The 19,390-nt window shown below is 43.7% G+C and overlaps 1 protein-coding gene across 2 annotated transcripts; it reads right to left on the reverse strand.

The window, feature by feature from the left end:
* Positions 1-207: 207 nt before the first annotated feature.
* LOC103648284 (suppressor of RPS4-RLD 1) lies at positions 208-16,572 on the reverse strand. Of its 2 annotated transcripts, none has more exons than XM_008672768.3 (23): positions 16,220-16,572; positions 16,018-16,127; positions 14,837-15,438; positions 14,517-14,561; positions 14,331-14,432; positions 14,176-14,256; positions 13,945-14,011; positions 13,385-13,485; positions 8,836-8,943; positions 6,826-6,896; positions 6,679-6,735; positions 5,998-6,106; positions 5,707-5,787; positions 4,468-4,554; positions 4,184-4,390; positions 3,089-3,390; positions 2,933-3,019; positions 2,700-2,799; positions 1,574-1,665; positions 1,428-1,466; positions 1,252-1,342; positions 932-1,029; positions 208-819 (listed from the first exon to the last, which is right to left on the reverse strand). In XM_008672768.3, exons 1-23 carry the CDS (start codon positions 16,555-16,557, stop codon positions 531-533), a joined length of 3,264 nt encoding a protein of 1,087 aa, XP_008670990.2. In that variant the 5' UTR covers positions 16,558-16,572; the 3' UTR covers positions 208-530. The 2 variants fall into 2 exon arrangements, with proteins under 2 accessions (XP_008670990.2, XP_008670989.2); XM_008672767.3 differs by having other exon boundaries at positions 14,837-15,441.
* Positions 16,573-19,390: the final 2,818 nt, after the last annotated feature.

A 19,390-nucleotide genomic window follows, 5' to 3' on the forward strand; every position in this document is an offset into this window, starting at 1 on the left:
CCGAAAGGCCAAACCAGCATTACGAAGGTCCAAAATACCAAGACCACATCAACTCCTTTGGACGACAGGCAACGCAACACCTCTCAACCGTGTTTGTACATGTCTCTTGACTTGCGTATGTGTAGAGCTCGAAGTCAGTCAATGATGATGGTGAAAGTAGTGGATTCGTGCTTATGGACTCTGATAAATGTCAAATACCACAAGGCCTTGAGTAATAGCTCTATAAATAAGAGGGAAATCCTCTAGGCTAAGTGTTCAAGACCATATACCATGGCATACAAACATCCAAGAAGTAACTGCAAAACTTATTGGTGTTTAACTGTTTATTACAAAAAAAAAAAAAAAACTTGTTCCAATGAAAATAAATCTTATTTTTTTTCAAGTTACAACATTACTGCATATCTGTATACAACACAGAAACATACAAACTTTTTGCAAACTGAGAAATTCTGACAAGCTAAGCAAAGCTGAGGTATTTTGAAACAAATACACTAACAACTGGAGCAACCTATAACACTTGGACAAATAACCTATGGGTCAACAGATGTTAGGGCCGCTACAACCGAACCTGTCGTGCTGAACGCGCAGCTGACGTCCGTGTAATCTTTCAGGCACCTGCTTATTTTTGTGGATGGGTACAACCAGGGCTTCACGGCGTCAACAAATGTGCCGGGATCTGGAGACAGGATCGCCTCCCAATCAACTTGGACACCGGGTGGAATGCTGGCAGTAATATCCATGTTTGCTGCCAGGAATAAACCGAGCAACACTACGTAGCCAACAACAGCCGAGCCTCTCGAAAGAGGCATAAAATTGTACCTGCAAAATCCACCACATTGATTAGGATCATTTTGTTGGGAGTGCAGAGAGAGAGAGAGAGAGAGAGAGAGAGAGAGAGAGAGAGAGAGAGAGTAGAGGTTGCAATCATTACCAGTAATATGTCATCCGCAATATCGCGTCCTTCACAGCATCAAGCACACCAGGGTCTCGTGTGGGGTTTGTGTCATTACAATATGCCTCACAAATAGCCTGCAGATCACAACAAATGTCTTAGGTTCATTATAAACTAGCAATACAAGTCCTAAGCACATATTGGGTCTGAATACGACTTAAACTCTTTCCATTACAGGCATTCTCTGATATTATACAGTTGGAGAATGTCATGCTCTGTAAACATTTCCCATACCAAACCTTCTCCAAACTCGGGGAAAAAAAAGTCATAAGCAACATTACAATAAATTTGAACTGTACCTCCCAGGCTGCAGTCATTTCTTCATCATACTCCTCCCATCTCGATGGCGTGCAAGGTGTTCGAATTGCAAAGTCAAATCCTGTCTTGCCTCTGCAGTACCATCACACAAGTAAGCAGTAGATAGCAACAGAGCATAGTCCAAGAGCAAAACAAGAGAAGTGTCTAGCAAACTTGCATGTTTTGAGTGGTAATTCTTGTCCCTTCAAGGCGCCTCCTGAAAGAAAGCATGTTATGTTAGTATGTAAGCCAAGGGATAGTGTGATACTCTTTTTCTAAATACTTTCTCTGAAGTCTGATGTAGGTAAAAAAAAAGTTAATTACCCCCGAAACGCCATACTATCACATCTTGTAGCAACCCAGTAGGTCTCACCAACTACATGGTACAAATCTGAGCATGACGATGCAATTTCTATCTGCAGGAGTAATCTCTCATGAGAACATAGATTTTCAAAAACATAGCATAACTTCCACATTGCCGAAAAGCTATGACAAACTACTATGAGAATCAATCAAATCCAAGCCATCTTGCTCAACACATCCAAAAGGTAATCAGCCCTTGACATACAATAAGAAATAGATCTAATGGAGCGATAAACAATACCATAAAAACTCGACATGTTGGGGTAAGACTGCCCCCGCGATATTGTATATTAAGACCTTCTCATGCAGGTCGAAAAAACTCCCAAACCCCTGCCCTACTCAAACACAGCGGTATTGTAGCGCATGTGAGAATGACCGCCAGGCCTTAGATCTGTGCTTTGGTGTGGGACATATGAGAGGATTTTTTTTTTTTAACCCCAACCTAAAATTCGCTCCCACAGGGAATCGAACTCACCTGAGGAGTGCTATTCAAACTACATAACCAACTCAGCTAGAGGCCCTTTCGCTATAAAAAATTACCATTACCTATCCATTTTGAAACATGCTAACAGGTTCGATTTGGGACTCATGGGACTGCAATATCTTGCTCCAATGGAATGTATACCAGATGGTTTCACAGAATGGTGGCAAATGCAACTAAGAGGCTGGTGAAGGAACAACGCAGCAGATTTCATTCCATGGTCATCTTGTGCGCAGGGAGGATTTAGAAACAGCAGAACGTATGCATCTTTGAGAGGGCAGTGTTCAGTATGCATACAGTCATCAGGTTAGTGTTGGGGAAAGTCAAGTCTCTGGTGCATGGCAGGGATGGAAAGGGAGAATGTTCTCTGCTCTGCTGCACTGATAGCGTTCCTGGGTCATTTTTTCCCTTTTGTATGTGTGGTGCAAATGTTTAGTTAGTAACCCCTGTGTACATTTGGGTGTGTTTTGTTTTTGTTTTTGTGACCTGGGGTATTTTTATTTGCAACTTCTTTTCATCTACTTAATACAGTGGCTGAGAAAATAAATGGAGGCATTGATATTGACCATGAGCTCATGTTACTCGACAGACTGCTGCATGGCTTACCTTTTTCAACTTGTCAATATCTGTAAGAAAAATTGCACGGTCCTCTGCATTATTGACATACTTCAAGTCAAGCATTATAGTCTTCGCAGTTTCCAAGACTCTGTATGAGAAAACAAGACCATTATTGACTATACAAAGACAACATATCAACCTCCTTTTAGTCTCAATCATGTTTGTTAGGTAGACCATTAGTGGTTAAAAATAACCAAATAGCAAACAGATGATGTTTCAACCTTTGGTAATATGGATAGTAGCGAATAACTTTTGCTTGACCAAGAAGCATTGGGGTATGAGAACCAAATCCAGAATTGAACTCTTCACTGGTAAAAGAGAAAGAGTAAGAAAATTGTTAAACAGTTTAGTATTCCATGTACAAACATTTAGCTCACCTTAGCTTATTGACCCAAACAACTGGATCACAAGGTTCAGAAATTTGTCTCCACTTAACAGCAATGTTATAGACATCCTGCCAGGAAAGAGAGATCCCGGAGGAGACCCTGTCTTCATTTGGGCTGGAAGTTGGAGATCCAGCCAAAGTGCTAGTGCTACAATAACCTCCCCTGTTCTGGCTCATGTTAAGTTTATCCCTTTTCCTAACTAACTTTGCGATGTTCTTCGGATTCCTTAGAAAGCGCCAAGCCTTGGACACTTTCTGAGCAATCTCAATAGCAGCCAACCCGGCCATGCGGTACTTCAAAAGTAAAACGGAATTTTAGCACAGCAGGAAACTTTTGACCACAGTGCACCGATAAAGAGTATTGGAATATATTTTAAAATAAATGAAATGACAATTAGAAAATGTAATATTAACTGAAATAACCAATAATCTGCACAGAACTCTGGCATTCCACAATTCCCAAACTGGGAAGCACTCTGGTATATAAACTCTAATTATACAAGCACAGTGGGAGAAAGCAAGCGTAAATGAGTAGTAGCCAGGCCATCACTGGCCAACATCATGCAGTTCAGAACTGGGTTAGTGCTCAATCTCTGCTAGCATGTCTAGAGAGGCAACTATGTAAAAGAGCATTCATCAAAACTTATCCAGATAAGTGAGGCACAAAAAAAGCTACATATGTATATTCCCCCAGCAAGCTTGATTTATCCTTCAGTAATATCCTCAACAAGACTTCTATGTGTTCACCCAGTGACAGTAGAGAACTCAATACAGTATTCCTTGCATATCAACTAAAACAAAGCAAGGTAAGCATCACAATATACTCCCTCAAATGTATATATTGATTGATGCTTTACCATAATCAATGTAATCAACCTCTCAAATAATGTCACATTCCACCTGTAGAAAATTCTAGGTGCAGATCTATTTCATTCTTAATTGTAATCAATATTAATTCAAACATATAAAGAACTGAGGTCATGGTGAAGCTGAAGCACTCATCAGTCTGGACAGTCGAACAATTACATGGTGGATAATTTTGATGGCAGCGAAGCAATTGGAAAATGTAAAGCTTCAAGAGGGATACCTGACGTTGATTTGGTAAGAAGCCATGACAATTGTATTGAATCTTCTTCCCAATTGAATCTGCAGCTAGAAGAAGAGTTGTTTGATGCTTTGTGAATTTGAAGTCTTGCTTGTTAAGGCGCCCACTTCTCAATGAGATCCGCAACGGTGGCTGGCGATAAACCTTTTCAGCCACATTTTTGGGATGTAGTCGTTTGCACCAGTATTCCTATTGATCATATTGAAGCCCTTTTAGGTTTGATGCACCACAAATGAATTGTAACAGGCACATGGGATAACCTTAACCTTAAATAGTGGGTCAACATCATCATCAATGTTGAACTGAGAGAACTCTAAATTGGCCTTTGAAGCAATATACAGAGCCATTTCCTTCTGCAAGAAAACCCCAATAATATATTATTAAGAGAATAAATGAAACCTGAAAATTACTCCATTCCAAATTATAAGACGTTTTGGCTTTTCCAAGTACATAGCTTTTGCTATGCATTTAGATATATACTAGATCTAAGTATATAGTAAAAGCAATGTCTTATAATTTGGAAGAGAGAAAGTAGGAAGCTGCCGAAAAATAAGGGAAGGGACCACATTTAATATAAGCAGCTAGGGCTGAGACAACATCCAACAAATGTAAAAACAGATCATGTTAGTCTTTGTAAGAAAAGAGTGGAAAATTATCCCAGAAGAACATATGAACATCTTCATGAAGAAAAAGTTGGTTCCACATTTAATATAAGCAGCTGGGGCTGAGGCAACAGCCAACAAATGTAACAGTGGATCATGCTAGTCTTTGTAATAAAAGAGAGGAATTTTTTCCCATAAGAATATATGAACATCTAAGCAAAGAAAAAGTTGATTCTTGGCTCCATACAAATGTAAGGTCAACATGGCTACTGCAAGTGTAATGTTTTACTACCACAGCAGGGCATTCCCTACTGCATTTCCCTAAAAATGTGTAATGGCTTATATAACTAATCAATGTGATTCTACAGGATTGCAAATTCATGATAAATTATGGGTTAGCAGCTTCCCAAGCATAAGGAATCTAGGGCTTGGTTTCCTGGATTTTAACCCACTTACTAATGTGAAATTGACAGAAAGCAAGTGTTCTTTTGCATGTCCTCGTGAAAGGGCCTCTAGCGTAATGGTTAAGGCTTCCGAGTAGAGCACCTCTGGGTCCCGGGTTCGATCCCTCTCAGGGACGAATTTCTAGTTTGGTTTAAAAAATCCCCTCGTTGTGTCCCGCCCGCCTTGGGTTATGTCCTGCGCCACCCTCCGGCTGGGCCATTGCAGAGTGGGCGGTGACGGCCCGCTAGTGATGGGGGGCCAGGGTTCAGGGATTTTCTTGGCCGGGACCATGTTTCGGTCTCTTCTTAATATAATACCGGGAGGACGGTCTTTCCTTCCCCAGCCAAGATTTTGTTTTGCATGTCCTCAAATGACTTCAAAATTTATCACAGAAATACATGGTTTTGACTTCTGAAACAAAGAGCAAGCTCCACGGTTGAAAGGGGAAAGATTGCATACCTGGTAGAAGGACAAACATTGCAACACAAATTTATCCATGGAATCAAGTTCCAAATCAAGTACATCATCATAACCTTTTATCTTCACAAAAGAAAAGAAATAATATATAAACATCATGAAGAAACAAAAGACAAGTAAAAACAGTGACTACATGCTGCTGCTCAAATAGAACATGGGGCAAGTAGTATAATAATATAGATGTATGCAACAAATGATGCATGCAGCCTAGAGAGATACTTATCATCTCAAATAAAGGTTTATGCTAATTCACCAAATCAGATGGTGACATACCGCAGCTTTATATTCTCCAATTGCATGATGGCTTGAGGCACGTAAGTATAGGCACTCTATACTTGAACTTTCATATGTCAAAGCAACCGATAATTCTTTAATAGCACTCCTGCAAGAAGAAAAGGTGAAGGAGCACCTTAGGAAGCTACCAAATAAGATGAACACCTGTATACTAGTACAAGCAAAACTGTTGATGCTAGCACTAAGCAAGAAAGTATCAATATGGGAAGAACAGCTTGGGCATGTATTACAATATAATTTAGTGAATCACATTGAAGAACAAAATTCAAGGTGTTAACAGTAAACTGTACAAAATACAGAACCAAGAGTCCAAGACAGTAGTGTCTGTTGTATCTGTGCTCTAATTAGCATTTGTGCCCGTGAAACTATAATACCTAAACACCAAATGTTCAGTGTAAAAGATAGTAAAGCGTTTAATCGCATCGAAAACAGCATTCCTATAGGAATTCCAGTATCACACCAGCAAGAAAAAGACACCCGGGCCATTAAGAAACGATGGCTAAAGGTACAGATACAATTATACCCACCTAAGAAAAGGTCTAACAATAAACAGGCAGCAGAGAAGTAAAACAACTTAATATGTTTCATTGTTAAACAGTGCCACGCTTGAGAAGTATGTCTATGACAAACGAGAAATAAAAATCAGCAAAAAAAGGATACCTATGTCGACCCATTCCATGGTAGAGAATTCCACGCAGATGGTAAGCTTTTGCGAACCTGGGAATAATCGAACAAATTAAATAAGTGACTAAACAAATTTCAGAAAAAAAAAATCCAGTTGGGCAGATGACAAAAACAATTATATACCTTGAATCAATTTGAATAGCTTTCTCAAGGCAATTCAACAACTTCTCTGGATATGCCAAATCAAGATAAAGCTACAACACAAGAAACAACAGTAGCAATAAACTTGTTACTCCCACAGAGCAAATCTGCTGATTTTTTTATTTTTTTAGCCTTTTTTGAAAGGTTATTCACATTTGTACCCTGTGTGTTTTAATTCCTGTTTTGGACCCTGGGCTCGGTGTTGTAGGTCACAACACCAAGGTAACACATGGTGCTTAGCGTGGCGTCAAATGTGTTGGTGACCTGGTGCCAATGTGGACAATGCCTTGACGCTGAGCTCGATCCCGCAGATCTCCGTGCCGAGTTGTTACCCTATAGATTTTGGTGTACAAAATACAACAACTATTGTTCCGAAAAGCATACAAGTATACAACACCTTCGTTGTAGTCTAGTTAGTTAGGATACTCAAGTCCCAATAATAGCATTTTTTTGCTAATTTTTATAGTCATTTCCGTCCCCTATGCAAATCTCATCTCGCATGTCACCTCACTCGTCGTCATGTCATCGTATGTCATGTGCATGACATGAATAGTACACGATGAGTCCAGTGGCTCAGACTGCCGTTTCGTGCTGGTTTTGCTCGGGTCGGTCTAGCGCCGTGTACACATGGTGTTTTGCAAAATTCCCGTAATTTTCGAGCATTTGCTCAGTCTATAATGCACGGTATCTTCCCTAGGAAGTGGTACAGTGTTATGACTAAACTCTTCCCTAGAAGCACTCGGACGCTTGTGTGGTTGTGTATGTACTGTAGCACTCTGACCCTATGAGATAAGCCAAAGGAAATCAGCTACGGCTATTGAGACTATAGTGTGTCAAGTACGATATCTCATGTTTCAATGGGGAGCAAGTTGTTTTGTGTTAGTGAGGCCACAAGCTAGACATGAACGGCAGCAGCCAGTATGATCCAGCCACAAATGGCATTCTGCCTTTGCACGCAGCAAACGGCATTCACATATTCCATGAGACGAGAAATGTAATGTTTCAGTGATTAGATGGAGGGGTTAGACCGCACAGGCAGAGATAAGTCCGCACAAAGGACTAAAATGATTATAGAAATAGCAAAAAAATATGCCATTAGTGGGACTCGAACGTGGGTCTCTCAGCTAAGAGCTGAGTATCCTAACCAACTAAACTACAACGGTGTTCTATGTTTTTTGGAACAATAGTTCTTGTATTGTGTATGCCAAGATCTATAGGATAGGATAACAGCTCAACGTGGAGATCTACGGTGTCAAGCTTGGTGCCAAGATCCACAGAGCCAAAGCATTGTTCACGTTGGAGCGAGGTCACCAACATATCCGGCACCATGCTAAGCATCTCAGTGTCATGACTACGGTGCCTAGCCTAAGCCTAGGGTCCAAAACGGGAATTAAAATGCACAGGGGTATAAATGTGAATAGTTTTCAAAAAATATTAAAAAATGACCAAATCCAATTCTTGTTTAGTAGTGAAAAATTCCAAGCATACACTTCATTACAATCTATTACAAGGTTACAAATCTATGCTCCCATTCAAGGTACCAACACACTATATGTGACCCTTTGTTGCCTCTTATAAAAACATGAAGCATCCTAGAGTAGGCTACCAAATAGAGTTTGTTCAGTGGATTTACTGAAGATATCTGCTACTCTCAATCTACTTCTGTCTACACAGCACCAAATCATTTGGTGAAACAGAGATGAGCAATCCAATGGGCACTCAGTAGTTCGAAAACTGGACCAAAGTAATGCAATCTTCATAGAGGTGATTTTCGTAAAAATTGAATGACTGTACATAGCTGGATCTGACAATACATTAGTTGGAACTACTAATAACCTTGAACAGCATTTCCCACAAAACTATATATATTTGTGGGGTTCTTTTCTGGCTTTCATGTGCTTTATGGTGAAAGGAAATATGTGTACAAAGTACAGGCATATAAGACAAGAATAAAAAACATGTAAATGCAGTGTTGAAAACAATAGAATGTACCTGGGCAAGGTGAGCCCAACAGTCAAGGAAACTCTCGTCATACTTTAAACCAATGACATGCTCATCTTCAGCACGCTTGTACTCTCCAAGTGCTGAAAGAGTAAGACCCTATAAAAATAAGAAGGCATTACATGACAGCAAAGCAAAAGGATCCTTAAAGTCAAATATTTATATTTTCTTGTTTGTGTTTATGAGTCATAAGCAAATTAAAATTGAAAACTAACAAAATTCAAAAGTATGTGTACAATTACATGCTTTTGAAGAAACAAAATTTAATCATGATCTTGTTGTCACTAATGCCTTGTTCACTTTATCCTTTTTGTTACTTATTATCGGTAGCTCAAAAAGAACAAAAACATCCATGATTTTGTTATTGTCATGAACACCTTGTTCACGCTATTATCCTATTTATTGGTATTGGTAGGTCTTGTTGAACTTCATCTCTATTCTCTAACCTACCCAACTTGATTGAAACTAAAAATGCTTTGCTGCTTCTGCTGTTATCACTGTTTTCAAGTCGACTAATCGCGATCAGAGATTTCAAGTCGGACGACTTGCTGGTCGTTTTGGCTGACCGACTTGGCTGATTAATCACGATTAGTCAGACGAACACCAGAACACAGGCTGCGGCTCCAGAACGCCAGTGGTGGCTCCAAAACAGTAGCGACGAGATGAGCTCCTCATCTCAAGGTTTCTCCCTGCCCCCCCCCCCCCCTCCTATCTTTCCTAACATCTAAATTCTGACGAATCTGAATCTGTTGGATGGGAAGCTGCTGCTAATGCATTTTGCTTGGATGATGATCTGCTCTAGGTAGTAGGTAGTGCATTACTGCTTGTAGCCTTGTATTCAATATTTCAGTTTCAGTTCTGCTATAATGGCTATATGCCTATATTGCCTTTCAGTCTGTTACTCAGTTTCAATTTTAGACTTTCAAAAGTATATAATGTCAATTGCAGTATTGTTTGTATATACATATATTATATTATATATACATATGTCCAGAAATATATATGACGGTTAGGGCACAACCAGAGGTCGACCAAGATCGATTAGGCGTCCTAATCATCACCCTAATCGTGATTAGGCGCCTGGTCGGTCCTTTGAACGACTAGCCTGGTCGGACCTGAAAACAATGGTTGTTATTCTATGGTCTCATAAAATCTCATTGCTCTTGCTACTACCACCACCTCCGTCGTTTGGCATCGTCGCCTCGGTCATCCTAGACCTGACGTAATGTCCCAGCTCTCCAGCCGCTCAAATATCTCCTGCAGACGAGGCTCCTCTGAGCGCCTCTGTCATGCTTGTCAGCTCGGCCGTCACTCTTGTCTTCCTTTTTCTATTTCCTCGTCCAGGGCTGCTCAGGCCTTTGCCTTGTTCATTGTGATCTCTGGACTTCTATCCTCAGCCTCTCTGGTTAAAAATATTACTTAGTCATTTTGGATGACTTCTCTCACTTTCTTTGGACTTCCCCGCTTCGGTTGAAGTCCGACACGTTCGCCACCCTCATCCACTTCTCCGCCTGGGTCTCCACCCAATTACGTCGCTAGGTCCGTGCCCTCCGGTGTGACAATGGTCGCGAGTTCGACAACAACGCCTCTCGCTCCTTCCTCACCCACGGTGTCCAGTTGCATCTCTCATGCCCCTACACCTCTCCCCATAACCGTCGGGCCGAACGCATCATTCGCACCACCACCAACATGATCTGCTGACTCCTTTTTCAGGCGTCTCTCCCTACCAACTACTGGACAGAGACCCTGAACACCGCCACACATCTCCTCAACTGCCTTCCCTCGAAGGCGATGAGCCACCCCACTCCCCATTTCGCACTATATGGCACAACCCCCTCTTACGACCACCTTCGCGTGTCGGCTGCGCCTGCTATCCCAACACTTTTGCCACCACCCCCCATAAGCTATCACCTCGCTTCACTCGTTGTCTCTTCCTCGGTTACTCTCCTGACAACAAAGGGTATCGCTGCCTTGATCTCGTCTCCCACCGCATACTCATCTCTCGTCACGGTGTTTTCGACGAAGATGTGTTTCCCCTTGTTGGCTCCTACCAACCCACCAATCTTGACTCTCTCCTTGAGTCTGATTCGGTTCCCCCTCCACCCCCTGCGCCCCGCCTTGCGTCGTTGTCCACGGCACGCGCGGCACCGACGCCTCCGCTCGCGCCTCTACCCGCGCCATGCGCGACCTCGGTGCCTTCGCTCGCGCCTCTACCCACGCCACGCGCAGCCTCGACGCCTTCACTCGTTCCTCTTCCCGCGCCATGCGTGGCCCCGTCGACCCCACCTGCGCCACGCACGGCCCCATCGACCACGCCTGCGCCACGCGCGGCCTCGGTAACCCCTCTCGTGCCATGTGCGGCCCGCTTCGCCGACCCCGCCCTTGTCTCAATGCCACGGGTGAGCCACTCCCTCGGCTCCCGCTGACCCGGCCCCATCGACGAGCGCGGATCACTTCGTCGACCCCGCCCTCGTCTACCACTGCCACGAGCGAGCCACATCCTCGGCTCCCGACGCCCCGGCGGCCCGCACCGAGCCTCCCGTGTACCACCCGGTCGCTATCCACCGCGACCCCGGGCACGTCCACCCAATGGTGACTCGCCACGCAGCCGACGTTCTCCGCCCCGTCGACCGGCTGATCCTGACGACTGACACGGCGTACACTCCTCCGGACTCCTCGGTCCCCTCCTCCGTTTGGGCCACCCTCGCAGACCCCCACTGGCGTCGCGCTACGGAGTACACGGCCCTACTGGCCAACCACACCTAGGACCTAGTGCCGCATCCACCAGGCACCAACGTGGTCATCGGTAAGTGGCTTTTTCGCCATAAGTTGACCTCGGACGGCACCCTCGATCGTTACAAGGCCTGTTGGGTCCTTCGGGGCTTCACCCAGCACCCTAGAGTGGACTACGACGAGACCTTTAGCCCCGTCGTAAGTTCGCCACTGTTTGAGTCGTTCTCTCCCTCGCGCTCTCCTGGGACCGAGCGATCCATCAACACGATGTCAAGAATGCCTTCCTCCACGGCACTCTGACGGAGACTTTCTACTGCAGCCAGCCCACCGGCTTCGTCGACGTCGCGCGTCCGGATCTAGTCTGTCGGCTGAACCGCTCCCTGTACGGCCTCAAGCAAGCTTCGCGGGCATGGTACAGTTGTTTCGCCTCCTACTTGGCATCCATCGGCTTCGTCGAGGCCAAGTCGGACACGTCCCTGTTCATCTACCGGCGCGGCGACAACACTGTCTACCTCCTGCTCTACGTTGACGACATTGTGCTCACGGCATCCACCGCCGACCTTCTACAGCGCACAATCGTCGCCTTCAGCGGGAGTTCGCGATGAAGGACCTGGGCCCCTTCACCACTTCCTTGGCATCACCGTCGAGCGCCGGCCTCAGGGTCTCTTCCTCCACTAGCGCCAGTACGCCATGGACATCCTGGAGCAGGCTGGCATGCCCGACTGCAAGCCCTGCTCCACGCCTATCGATACTCAGGCAAAGCTCTCTGAGGACGACAGGCCCTCGGTCGCCGACACGACGTCCTACTGGGGCCTGGCCGGCATGCTCCAATACCTGACCTTCTCCATGCCCGACATTGCCTAACGCCATCCAAGCAGGTGTGCCTGCACATGCACACCTCGCGGGAGCCCCATCTCACTGCTCTCAAGCGGATCCTGCGCTACCTCCACGGCTCCCTCGACTATGGCCTTCTACTCCGACCCTCCCAGCCGTCCGAGCTCGTGATCTACACCGACGCTGACTGGGATGGTTGTCCCGACACGCGCCGGTCCACTTCCGGTTATGTCGTGTTCTTGGGCGCCAACCTCGTCTCCTGGGTCGCCAAGCGACAGCCCATCGTCTCCCGCTCCAGCGCAGAGGCCGAGTAACGCGTTGTGGCTAACGGCATGGCAGAGGCCTCCTGGCTGCGCCAGCTTCTCCACGAGCTCAACAGCCCCATCCAGCATGTCAGCCTCGTCTACTGCGACAACGTCAGGCGGTCTACCTCTCCACCAATCCCGTGCAGCATCAGAGCACGAAGCACGTGGAGATCGACCTGCACTTTGTCCGCGAGCGGGTCGCTGGAGGTGATGTTCAGGTTCTCAGCGTCCCCATCACGCTGCAGTTCGCCGACATCTTCACCAAGGGGTGTCGTCGAGTGTCTTCGCCGACTTTCGATCCGGTCTCAACATCTGTACAGAATAGAGTTGAGACTGTGGGGGGTGTTAGAGTGTTGTTAGGGTTTCGGGGCTAGTCCTTGTGTAATTACTTGCATACCCTCAATGTAATGGTTTTGGCCCAATTACTGAACTTATATATATGCATTCCCAACCCAGTTTGGGTTTCACTCTCCAACTACGCCATTGAATTAAAAATATACAAAAATTCCCAGAGAAAATGATTATAGTTAAAATGGCCTTTGTTGAAGGAAAATGGTGGGTGAAACTGTGAAACAAAGTACTTTTGTACAAATGCAAAGTGTTTCCATCTTATTATAGGACCAAATAGGGAATGACAAAAGAAAAATTTGGCAGAAACATCTACTTACTAAATAAGTGTGAGCGGAGCTGTTCTTCTTGTCATGCTTCACACATGTCGAAAGATCTTCGAGTGCAGAGTTGTAGTCCTTGAATTTGAAGTTCACAATTCCTATTGTGAGTCAAGATATGCTATCAGAAAAATGTGAAGATGGCATTCCAGACCTAGAAGCATAGTTATACAGCTTTATTACTGTATAGACATGAAGTGAGCATAAAGACTTGGTGTCGTTTTGTTCCCATCAAAAGATATACGAGAAATGGCAAGTGGCATCAATGGCAATCTCTCTATATAAAGCATCAGTTTCCATCGTCATCTTGTGTCACCCCTTCCCTTGCGTTAACCTTCACTTCCACATTTCAACGGTAAAAAAGCTAAAATGATACACAAATGGAGATTCAAACTATGGTTGTTGGCTCCAAAGTCCAAACCCATATTCACACCCACCCAGCCAAGAGAACACACATGTATTTGTGTTTTATACTCTATATTCAAGCATAAATGGAAACCATAACAACGTGTGGGCACTTTGCTAGTAAGAATTCAAACATGAGTGCAAGAGTAAGTAACCTCTTTCATGTAAAATATCAGGAGAATTTGGTTCAAATTCCAATGCTTTAGTCAAGTCTTCAATGGCCTGAAAAGTAAAGGATTCATATGTAATATAGATACATGTTTGAAATTGAATTGCTAGATGATCTTTATTGTTTCTTTTTTGCCTCACTGACTAAATGTAATTTTGTCGACTCGATGTCTCAATCAACATGAGTTTTGAAATTTAGAGAAATAGAGAAAGTGCACCTCCTTGAACTCTCCTAAAGCAGCACGAGCTTGTCCCCGTCGCTTCCATGCCTCCCCAGCCGATGGGCTAGATTGTATAGCCTGCAAGAAAAGAGGAGGCCATTTTACATTTTACTATAACAGACACTGGAGGTTCTCAATATCTAAAGGTCTACCTTGGTGAAATCAGAAATAGCAGAATCCAATTCTCTTTGAAATGCATAAGCTGTGCCCCTTCCAATCAGTGCTTCAGGATACGTAGGAGTTTCCCGCAATATCTAAATGGTCAATAGCAAATTATCAGGTTCCCTCTTTGCATCAGGATACATAATGGAGAAAAAATCATGGTAAAAGGTCAAAACCTGATCAAAAATGGATATCGCCTGGTCATATCTTCCTTCATTTACCTGAAAATATGTAATTCAACCAATTATGATCAATATAATAATAATAGCATCTCCTTCTATATATTGTCAGCACCTTACCAAATATTTTGTGAGAGTAAAATCATTTTGAATAAACAAATGTAGCTAATTGGTTGTAATGTTTGTTTTCTGCAGTCCTAAACAAGCATTCAAAATACAGCCTCAGCAAGCTTTTAGATGTTACTAAAAATATTTTTTAAGCAAAGTTCCTTCAGATACAATAACAAATGCCATTGTGCTGAATAATTGGATGATACCTGTGCAATGCCTCTTGAAAGTCGGAAATCCAAGCTTATAGATTTTGATGACTTTGAAATTTTTGTAGCAAAGAGTGCTTGATCCAGTGAAATAGTTTCACTTTCATCAGTACTAGCTCTGCCAGTTACACCTTCAGCTCGGCCATTTATTTCTTTCACAGCTTTTGCTTTGTTTTTCTTATCTAGCTTCGGTGCCTTCTTGGGAGCTTGAGTCCCTGTGATGTCTTTCACTGAACTGCTAGAGACTTTATTATGGTCCGCTTTTTTATTATAATTCGTCAACTTGGTATCACCATTTGATGAAACTTTGGAACTGCCAATGGCCTCTTCACAGACAACAGTTTTTGTATCAGCCATTGTAGTTGCAGCGAACGACGTGTCAGCAACACGATCTTCTGAGATAACAACTTTGGTATCACAAGTTGATGCATCCATGACATGGTCCGCAGACTGGGTTGTCCCGCAAATTTTAACAGAAGAAACCAATTCTTCCAGATCAAGCAATTGTTTCAAGTCTGTTGTGTCACGGACAGCAATTTCATATCCTTGCTTCCAAGCAGCTAGAGCATCCTCTTTTTTATCTAATGAAGACAGTGCCTTGCCTGCTAATAGAAAACAACAGCGTTAGACCTACAGGTGAAACTTGCTTCAGAATAATCTCCGCAGTACAGGGATAGATCGCTCTCCAGAGATGATGTGTTGTATTACAAAAAAAAAGGAGTTAAAGCAAATGTGGTGGGACACTTGTATCTTTGTGTCAAGTTGGAAATGTGAAGGATCCCAGTTCTTGAAAGACTCAGTGTTTTCCAAAGGAGTTCGAAGGCAAACATGTTAGTTTCATTAATATATGCAGATGGGGAGTGCTTGGTTGGGAGTGGAGAAAAAGGGCACTCGTGTGATTCACAGTGTATCTACAACTATCTGGAAAGAGTAATCCTAAGCACTGGAAAGAGTGATCCTAAGCATTGAAGCCACACAAAACGGTATTCCTGAGCTAACAATACATAATTTATTACTCTTAAAAAGTACATGTGCATCAGACTAGTACACAGCCGAACAGAGAGAGACTAAACGAGGCAGACATAATTCCCCACAACCAAGCCAAGCCAACCCCTGGCGAACTAAACCAAGCTGCAGAAAAGGCTGTGGTGAACAGGGGAGCAATTATAGCCGAAGCGAACCTTTGAGGATGTAGGCCTGCAGCAGGGCGGGGTCGAGCAGCAGTGCGCGGTCGCAATCCTTGACGACGTGCTTGTGGAGCTCGAGCTGGGAGTAGCAGAAGGCCCGGTTGCTGCGACCGAATTCGGCGGAGTACGGGTCAGGCAGGCAGACAGAGTGGATCGGAGGGATCTCGCGGATCGGGGCGGGGAGAACGCGACATACCAGAGGTCGTGGATGGAGGAGGGGGATCGGGCCAGGATGGAGTCGAGGAGGCGGATGGCCTTGGACCAGTTGCGGGCGCTGCAGAGGCGCGCGAGCTCGGCGCGGTCGGAGCCCATGGCGGCGGCCAGTCGCCGGCGGCCGGCGGGGGCGGGAGACGGGCAGGACCAGCGTGCGGTGGTGGGGAGGATTTGGCGATTTGGGGGCAGGGGTAGGGGTGGGCCCTCTAGTACTGTGAGAGGGGGAGTTACAGCACGTGATCTCTTTGCTAGATGCACGTTACTGAATTCTTCCTCCCATACAAATGTTAGACCGACTCTAGCAGCAACATGTAAGAGCATGTCCAACAGACTAGTTAAATAGCTTGTCAAGCTAAATTTTAGCTATTTAATAGCAAAATAGCTCTCCAACAGGCTAGCTATTTAACTTGACAAGCTATCCGGTTCTCTAAATTTACTTCCTCACTAGCCAAATTTGGCTAGCAAATCTCGCTAGTCAAGCTAACTTGCATGTTGGAGAGCCTGTTGGAATGAGATGTTATATTTAGAGTTTAATCTTTATAGAGTGACAAATAAAGAGTCAAATAGAGAGTCAAAAATAAATAGTCTTTTGGAGATGCTCTAAGCCTGTCTCCAGCAACGTCCTCTACATTTCATCCTCTAAAGGAATATTCTGTGTCCTTTACAGCACCCTCTAAAAGATTTCGTCCTCTATATCTTTTTCTACTCCAGCAGCGTCCTCTAAATTTCATCCTCTATATAAATAGTGTTACCAAACTTTATTTTCTACATTCTTTTTTCCGCATTGGACGCGCACAGAAAAATATCATTTGTATATCTAGTATTAAAATACGATGTATATTAATTTTTTTCTTCACCTAAAATAGTACTCCCTCCAGTGCAGTAAAGGTAGTCGTTTAGGACATGATTGTGCATACCAAGGAGTGATTAATTATCATAAAGTTTTCCCTGTTTGCCCCTATTAAATAGGGATATGGGTGCATTAACATTACTAAAAGAATCAAGCTTGATTGGTTGCTGCAGTAGCTCCAAGGCATTCTATACTGGAGGTCTCAAGTTCGATTCCTCTTAAATGCATCTTTTTTGTGCAATTACTAGGGGCAACAACGTCCAAATCCTAGACCCACGCGCGCTATGACTTCTTTTTGTGCACGCTCGGTCACGCGCAGGATGACTTCTTTTACTGCACCGGAGGGAGTACGCCTTTTTATTACAAAGTTTCCTTGACAGATCTTAAAAAAATTACTATACATATTTGAGCAGACACCTAATAGTATTGCTTGCTACTACTTATTCTTCATTAATTCAGTTATAATACTTATTCTACTGCATGCTGTTGTACATTTCTAGCGGACCTAAAGTAGAGAGACACGAATAGAGGAGCCGCTGCATTTGGAGGTGGTTGAGGACGTCCTCTATTTTACCGGACCCTTTAGCGCATGTTGTTGGAGGGAAAAAGTTGATCACCGTGCGCTAAATATAGAGTAGAGGAGCATATAGCGCACCTTGCTGGAGAGAGTCTAAGACTGTCTCCAACAACAAACTGTAAATCGTTCTGTCCGCTAAATATATCGTGTAGCGAGCTACTTTACTCCTCTAGCAAGGTCCGCTAAAAGGTTCTCTATCTTAGCGGATGGTACAGTCGTCCTCCAAATACGACGTCTTCCTGTGCGCACGCTAAATTGTCTTTGTCCTGTCATCGTGGCTCGCTCGGACTTGTCATCGCGGCTGGAGCAGGTGGCTTGTGCTTGTCTTCTCGTGTGCATACGTGAAGGACGACACACTCATGGTGTTTGAGGAAATGCTCCAGCCATCAGCCACAATACTAATGTCGTTTTGTAATCCACAAATGACTAAATTCTATTAATTAAGTTAATACATTAAAGATGATAAGATATAGAGGATGAATTTTAGAACACGTTGCTGGAGACGGTAAACATTTCAATTGCAGACTTCGTTTTTGCATTACTTACGTAAGTATAAATTGTATGAATATGACTATTACAAAAAATAATTATAGTATATGAATTATGTTAATACTATAGATATAGAGGATCAAATTTAGAGGACGTTGCTGGAGATGAAGAAAATATAGAGGACAGAATCTTTTAGAGTGTTCTGTAAAGGACAGAGAATATTCTTTTAGGGGATGAAATATAGAGTACGCTGCTGGAGATAGCCTAAGGCTGTCTCCAGCAACGTCCCCTAAATTTCGTCCCCTAAAGGAATATTCCCTGTACTTTACAGAACACTCTAAAAGATTCTGTCCCCTATATATTCTGTGTCTCCAGCAACGTCCCCTAAATTCGGTCCCCTAAAGCTACAGTGTTAACAGAATTCCTTTTTCCATTTCTTTTTTTGTTTTCTTTGATTTGTACCCATTTCATCAAATTGTAAGGATGATAAAAAAATGTATTCAATATTTTTACAAATAATAATATAAAAAATGGTTCATTCATACTTTCGAATTGTAACAAAAAATAACATTCCATTTTTTGATTTCTGTAATTGTTGTTCAAAAACGTGTCATAGTATTTAAATTGTACGGAAAATTTGTTTATAAAATGTCATGCTTCCACCGTAAGCCACGACACTTATTCAAGAAGCCATCGACTAGCTTCGGCTGCACGACAAGAGTATGGCTTCTCTCCGAAGCGTATCCCTTCTATAAATACTCACAACCTCAACACATCACTCACACTTCGCATACACTGCTCCACAACAATGAACCCGTTCATAGATTCCAATATTTTTGTTCGCATGGCGCAAGACATGGAAGATGAAGACCATGACCTCGAGGTTGCGACGTACCAACATCGTAGGCATCGTGCACTTAACGAGCGTCGGTATGCTGGTTCCATTCCCGGGCGTGTTCGCATCCATCGTGACCATATCAGCGGTGATGCAAGAATCCGAGCCGACTACTTTTGCGCGCAACCGGTGTACACGGATGCACAATTTCGGAGGAGGTATGTTTTTTGTTACGCACATCTATTCACGTCCATAGTACGTACTTCACACTTGTACTGAAATATAGGTTTATCCAATATAGGTTTCACATGCGTCGTCATGTGTTCGAGCGGCTCGTTCTTGCGGTGCAACAAGTGGATCCCTACTTCGTTCAACGTCCAAACTGTGCCGGTGAGCTTGGTCT

This window comes from Zea mays, chromosome 2 (genome assembly GCF_902167145.1).
Source record: "Zea mays cultivar B73 chromosome 2, Zm-B73-REFERENCE-NAM-5.0, whole genome shotgun sequence".
NCBI classification, from domain to species: Eukaryota; Viridiplantae; Streptophyta; class Magnoliopsida; order Poales; family Poaceae; genus Zea; species Zea mays.